This window comes from Sinocyclocheilus anshuiensis, unplaced genomic scaffold, assembly GCF_001515605.1.
Source record: "Sinocyclocheilus anshuiensis isolate Anshui unplaced genomic scaffold, SAMN03320099.WGS_v1.1 scaffold1303, whole genome shotgun sequence".
NCBI classification, from domain to species: Eukaryota; Metazoa; Chordata; class Actinopteri; order Cypriniformes; family Cyprinidae; genus Sinocyclocheilus; species Sinocyclocheilus anshuiensis.
Genome location: NW_015537954.1, coordinates 1 through 7,839, shown reverse-complemented (window position 1 = coordinate 7,839; position 7,839 = coordinate 1). Strand labels below are relative to the sequence as shown.

Genomic DNA, 7,839 nt, shown 5'->3' with positions numbered 1-7,839 from the left:
TTTTCATGTAAATTTTAATACTGCTACTACTAATGATAAATAAATAAATTAATATTACATATTGTTTATTTTTTATTTTTACTTTAAATGTTCTATATGTTTAATAATAATAATAATAATAATAATAAATGTTTTATGATTTAGTTTTTCATTTAAATTGTACTACTACTACTAATAATAATTTATTTCTATATTTTTAATAATAATAGTAATAATAATAATGAATAATCATATGAAATCATAAATACATTAGTAGTAGTATGGTGGTGTTTGGATACACGTACTATAGTTAGATTGTAACTCCATTATCACTCAGCTCTTCATATATAGTTGGATATACAAGTACATCTAGCTTCTCCACATACATACACTATACTCACATGGGATGATATACACCTTTTTAGCAAATCTCAGCTGCTTTATTGCTTTCATCATCACAAAATATGAACTATATTATTGCCCAGCTCTTACAGCTGAATGTGTATTAATGCTTATGATATTGTAAACATTAATATCATGACTTTCTGTAAAGCTGCTGCAAAGCGCTACAAATAAATGTGACTTGACTATTTTAGTCATTTGTTCTCTGAATAGGGCGTAACATAATGCATGGACCAGGTTTGCATGATTACTGCAGATCTCATTGTGTCCCTCACTATCTCTAACAGTTGACTGGAGCTTGTTAAGTGGTAGATGTTATGTATTCATGCGACCTGCTTCTGGAGATGATGGCGAGGTCTGCATGTGCATCATTCCTCAGGAGAGACGTGAAAGCTCTGGCAAAACACATTTCATTATCACCTCGTATTATTGCTGTACTTTTCATTTGGCTTGAGTAATTGTGCCTACCATCATGAATAGATGACACGTCTTAATGTATTCATAATTGAGAACCGTTAGCAGAGAGAGGCATTCATGATCTGCGTTTCTCGCACTGGGTTTTATTATTCATCTGAGCAGCTCTTCTCCTGTGTTTGGACCCTTCAGTGTTTACCCACAATGCCTTCTGCTCCCGAGCACTTTGAGGGCTGTTATTAGTGGTTAATCACTTCGGGATTGTTAATGATCACAAGAGCAGTGTGGAGATTTAATGTGATGTAAATGTTTGTGATCACTTTGTAGTCTTTTAATTTTTTATGCCATTGTTCCTTTTTTCATCTTGTGATGTCCTTGTTCTTTAAAAGCACTATACTTCTACAATTATTACTACTAAAACTAATACTAATTCATTGATTTAATAATTTATGTATTTAGTGTGTGTTTATTAGTAATAATAAGAAGAAGGATAAAAGAGATATTTATAATTTAGGAATTTTACTTTTGTTTTATATTTAATGTATTATCATTATTATTATTATTATTATTAAGAAGAAGAAAAATGATTTTGTGTATAACTGTGCATTATAACTTTAATTTTTTACAAATTATTTTGTTTAATTTATTTAATATAATTATTATATTATATAATAATATAATTATTACGTATTTAATATAATTATAAAACAACAATACATTTGTTTATAATTACATTTTTTTTTTTTTAATAATTAGTTATTATTTTAATGTATTATTATTATTATTATTATTATTATTACTATTATTATTAAGAATGATTGTATTTATAATTGTACATTTTAAACTTGAATTGTTTAAAAATTATTGTATCTATTAATTTATTTAATATTATTTAATATATTAAATATTTTATTTTAACATTTTTTAACAATTATTTATTTTAATGTAGGCTATTATTATTATTATTATTATTAAGAAGAAGAAGAAGAATGATTGTATTTACAATTGTTAATTTTTTATTTTAATTAAACAATATTTTATGTTTTTTAATTTATTTAATGTATTTTTATTAACAACAACAACGACAATAATAACGGTTTAATTTAACACTTTTTATTTTTTATAATTATTTATTATTTTAATGTATTATTATTATTATTGGTGTTTGGGCACACCTACTGATCTTTTGACCAAATATATGACCAAGACAAAGTAAAACAGTCTTATTGTTTCAGACTGCGATGATCATCTGATGCTGATGAGCTCTAAACTGAAACACAGTCAAATCACAAATCAGCTAATGTAGGCTAAACACATAACACTGCTCCAGGTGTGTTACAGTAATGAGAGTCAGACAGAAATCTGCTATAGTATAACTGAGATGCTTTTTATTCATGTTTTTATCAGTTTTTATTGTTATATTTTATTTTAAAAAACAACAACATTATACATGTCCCATATTCATTTTCATTTAAATTTTAATTAAAGTTTGAGCAATTTTGTTGTGATTTTTTTTGGGGGGTCATTTTTAGACATTTATATATGTCTATGTAGTTTTTTTTTTTATTTATTTATTTATATTATTTTAGTTTTAGTTATTTTACGCCGAGGTAAACTAAATTAAAATGACAAATGTTGTTGCTACTAGCTGAAATAAAAAAGTTTTTTAGATTTTATTTTAAGTAAAATATTACTATTTTTGACGGTTTTATTTTATGTATGTATGTATTTATTTATTTATTTACTTATGTTAGTTAGTTAGTTAGTTAGTTAGTTAGTTAACTATAATAGCCATGATCTGGACTTCTTACTTGTGAGTTTTCACACTCAAACAATCAGTTTTGCTGATTTGAAGTACTGCAATTCACTATTTTTTTGTATAATACATATTAAACTTCAACAAATACAACCATTATGTATTACGCAGAATAAATACAAAATGTACTAATATTTTTATATTTTATTTTACTTCAAGTAAAATATTAGCATTTTATTTTATTTATATTTTTGTTTTGGTTAACTATAGTTACCATGATCTGAACTTTTTACTTTTGAGTTTTAATCATGATTATTATGATTTTTCTCATGCTGATTCTGCATGCAATTCACTGCTGTACTGCAATTCACAATTTTTATTATAAATATTAAACTACTACAAATGCAACCATAATGTATTATGCAGAATAAAAACAACATGTACTAATCTCAATATTTGTTACTAAAAATAAATAATATCTGCCAATATTTATAGAATGGGAAATAAGATTGGGCAGGACTAGTCTATCAGCATTTAATTGTATTGTTTGTTTGTTTTTTTATATATATATTTTTTCTTTATGCAAAATATGGATGTTCATTTCTTTGTTGTTTTTGGAGTAAAATGTGACCCTGACATGTTCTTGGCAGGTTTCATGAGATTCGCCAATTTTTTTTCAAACCACAGAATAGCTTTGAATGACAGACGGCTGGATTTAAATGGAGGAAAGCAGCAGGTGTTTATCAGGCTGCTCTTTGTGCTGGAAACTATGGATTATGAACGCTTTGATGTTAAAGTGAGAGGCGCTTCTGCTGATGAGGTGCTATATTTTATCCTGCAGAGTTGCACTGACTGTATTTGATATCCCTCAGGCTCTTCCCCGAGAAAAAGAGTGGCTCCTTTAAGATAAACGAGCAATTATCGGCATGCGGCACATTCTCACAATATGCCAAGATTCAGCGCTCAGGAATGAAACTTCTCCGAGGTTGCGGAAACAATGAGCTGCCAAAAGAGTTAGTCGTTCATTTTAATAATTCATGCAGACATGCTTCATAAGCAGGTGTTATTAATGTCGTTCATTATGGGGGTTTGGAAAACATATGAAGCATTATGGAAATGCAGAGCTGCATAAACCAGTCGAGACTCCTTCAGTCATAAGTCTGAGAGTTCAGCTCTGTGTTTGCAGAACGTGTTAATGACAGCATTCAATAATGACTTCCAGGACTTATGAAGTAAGTAAGTAGGAAATAATGTAGGATTCATATTGAATCCAAATTGCATTTCTCTTCCATAATGTGACAGATTTCAGTGTGAATATTCAGGTGAAAATAATGTGCAGCACGAATCAGTGTTATTTCTGTATATTATGTTTACTATTGTAGGTTTTTTTTATTAATATTTTGACAGATTTTATTTTGTATATAAAAATTTTTTTTTAGTTTGGTTACATTTTTTGTAATTTTGTTATGTGCTTTTTGTATTAGCTTTTTTAATGTTATTTAGGTTTAATTTAATTTCGGTTTTAGATTTGATTTAGTTCCAGTAATGTGTGCTTCAGCTTAAACGTATTTCAGTTAGCAACATTTCTCATTTTTAGTAAATGTAAAATTTTCATCTAAAATGTAAAATTGATTTCAGCTTTGTTTTAATTAACACAATTGTTTTTAATAGTTCTAGTTTTAGTTCTGTTTGTTTGTTTATTCGTTCATTGATTGATTGTATTAAATAAAATACATTTTATTATTATTTATTTTCTTTTATTTATTTTATAAATGTGTTTATTCATTTATTTTGTATCATATTTTGTGCATAATTGTTATAAAAATCACAATGCAAAAAGTCATAAAAGGCTTCCTTTTCTTAATGCAAAATGTTATTTTATGCTTTGTTTCAGTTTTACGTCAATTAACAAAAATGTTTTAATAGTTGTAGTTTTAGTTCAGTTTGTTTGTTTTTATTGAATAAAATACATTTGTATTTATGCATTTATTATGTATTTGTATTTTAAAATGTGCTTAATGGTTATAAAAATGTCATTTGACAAAGTCATAAAAGGCTTTCTTAATACAAAATTTTTATTTTTTATTTCAATTAACAAAAATGTTTTTAATAGTTCTAGTTTAGTTCTCTCTCTCTTTCTTTCTTTCTTTTTATTGAATAAAATGCATTTTGAATGCATTGAATGCATTTTATTATTATTTATTTTGTTTTAGTTATTTATTTATTTTGAAATGTGCATGGTTATAAAAATTGCAAAATGCAAAAAGTCATAAAAGGTTTCCTTTTCTTTATGCAAAATTACTGTTTACGTTTATATTTTATTTCAGCATTATTTCAATTCACAAAAATGTTTTAATAGTTTCTGTTGTGGTTACAGCTTATGATAATAATCCTGTTCATGGGATCTGTGAGGATTTTATGAAATTGTTTAGTTGATTTTATTTTTCTCTAAAAACATGCATTGTATAACCAGAAACATATTTTAGAGAAAGGTAGCTGACTGGTTTCATCTTGACATTAATGCATGTGTGATTTGTCTCATTATAATGTCATGTAAAACAACAAAAATGGCAGAAGCTTAATTATCTCTGAAGATATGATGAGTTTTGAGTAGAATCCTGTAATTATGGTAATTCTGCTGTGATATTAATGCAGCATATTTTTCCAAGTCATAAGCAGCAGTTAAAGATCAGCATGTCTGAATCATGATCTCTGCTTTCAGACTCCAGCGGTTGGTGTTGGGCTCATGAGAAGCTGTTTAAAGCTCATGTGAATGGAGGTTTGGGTCAGAGACGTGAGCGGATCACTTCAGCCGAAGGCCTTGAAATCAGAGGTTCACAGTGCAGTGATGAATGAGAGCAGCTAATGCCTTATTAATTATTAACTGACACTTACATTCAGATGTTGACAGCCGCTGTCTGATGGGTTGAATATTTGAAATCGTACGGTGCATATTCGAGAAGGCTAGCTGGTAATAGGTAGGTAACAGAAGGTAGCTGTCATGAGACCTTCATCATATCTTACTGTTATCACAGTTCTGTGATAAAGTGTCACGTTAGTGCTAATGTTGTTTGAATATGTTCTTTTCAAGGTTCGGATTGGTCAATTGCAGATTTGTAGAATCCAATATTATGGTATAATTTACTATTGTTTTCATCTGTAAAGAATTGAAATGCAAGGCATACACAGTGGACATTATTGTGAAATTACAGTTTTTCTGACACTTCTCTCCAATGCAATGCACTTGTTCTCAAAACAATTAGCACAGCCATCCAAACACAAAATTATCTCTGTGAAATTACAGTTTTTCTGACACTTCTCTCCAATGCAATGCACTTGTTCTCAAAACAATTAGCACAGCCATCCAAACACAAAATTATCTTAACCAAACAGTTCTACTTTCCTGCAAAATGAAGCACTGCAATTTTTTCTAGTAATGCATTTATTAAAAGTAAATATTAACATCAAATCTATATTGATTATAAAACACATTCAGCTGTAGATGCACAAATATGCTTTTGAAAGGTAGTGTATATGAGAAGAAAAAGGTCACAGTGTCAGTTTAGTGTCATTATGCAAATATATTAGACTGCGTAATATTACGATGGACCAATCACAATCAAGTATTCCATATATGGATATGCAACCACCTGCTGTGTAGTGTTTGGGTAACACTGTGCTGCTGTGATTAAGTCAATACAAGTCCTCCGTGTCAGTCAGAGGTGATTTGTCCTCAAGTTTGCCGCACATATATGTTGACGTCTCTCCTCGCGCTAGCTGCATGTTATTCCCTGTGCTTTTTTGTGTTTTCATCTTTTCTGACAAGTCTGGGATGAGCGTCATGTTATTCAAACAATTGTTCATCTGGAGACTCTTTGCTCTTTATTTAATCTCATTGTCTTGTGTAAACAGTTGAAATCTCAGTTGTGATTTTTCCTTTCATATGGTTTCATGTGCTGTTTTAGTATATCATTTCAGGGTTTCTGTAGGTCTTAATTCACATTTTTACAAATTAATGCCTTAAAATGTCTTATATAGGTGCAGAAAGGCTTAAATTTATGATGTCATGGCATTAAATGATGCATGCGCTGCAAAAACAACATTTTTTTTTTTCTCTCTGAATTTTGTCTTCTACAAATATCTAAACATCTTTATATCAGGATTCATTTACTTGAGATGAAATTTGAAGATATGAAATCATGTTTTCTGAGAAACCGAACAATCTGAAGTGTGTTTATGCTTAAAACAACAAATATCTGTCAATAAAGAATGAAATCTTGTGAATTAAGTTAATTTTTCTGAGCCCATCAGCGGGTATTTAGGCATGTTTTCATCATAAATTCACTTATATCTCATATGATTTTGCTTCTCAAATCAGTGTGTCTTGATTTAAGAATCTTTTAGATTCTTATTTTCAATGGAAAGTTACAAAAATACCGAGAAAGATGTTTTATTCCTTTTTTTATATACTTGGTATACTATTATAGTTACATTTTTATAATATTATTTTATATAGTTATATAATTCATATTTTGAATTAGTTTTACTTTTTATTTTAGTTATATTAATTTACTTACTATTTAAACATCACTGTTTAAGTGTAATGTATTTTATTTAAAAATATATATATTTTAGTTTATTTTTGGTTAGTAATTTTAATGCTTTAACCTAAACTTATTACAGCTAATTACCATGGCTACATTTCTCATTTTCATTTAGTTTGTCTTTCAACTAATATTTATATTTATATTTTATTTCAGCTTGATTTCAATTGACAAAACTGTGTTTAATAATTGTAGTACATGCTGGAGATGTTTGTAGATTGTCTCCAGACAGTAGAGCCCAGTATGTTTCTGTGCATGACTCACTGTTGACTCATGACTCTTTCTCTTCTCTTTTTCCTCTTCATATGTTTCTGTGCATGACTCGCTGTTGACTCATGACTCTTTCATTTTTCTTTTTTTTCCCCTTCATTTGCAGAACACGACAAGCATCGTCTATGCAAGAGCACAGAGTACATGAATTTGCACTTCAAAGTCAAATGGTTCCACAACGAGTACGTCCGAGACCTGCCTGCCTTTAAGGGAATTCCTCCAGAGTATTCACTGTGAGTTTCCCTTCACATCTCGCTCTCTCACGGTGTTGAGTTTTTTTTCTGAAATGATTGATATAAACAAAAATCAAGTTCCATCCCAGTTTACAAGTTTAAGGCATGAGGAACTAGTTCTCTTACACCATCAACAACAAACCAATATATATATATATATATACAGTATATATATATATAT

General features: G+C 28.7%; 1 protein-coding gene across 1 annotated transcript in view; it reads left to right on the top strand.

Moving 5' to 3' along the window:
* Positions 1-7,658, top strand: part of LOC107665324 (protein unc-13 homolog C-like) — a gene marked incomplete at its 3' end in the record, with an annotated part of 129,555 nt that extends 121,897 nt beyond the window's left edge. The window contains exon 20 of the mRNA XM_016456152.1: positions 7,532-7,658. Within this exon, the coding sequence (XP_016311638.1) occupies positions 7,532-7,658 (127 nt within the window). The remainder of the gene's footprint in view (positions 1-7,531) is intronic.
* Positions 7,659-7,839: the final 181 nt, after the last annotated feature.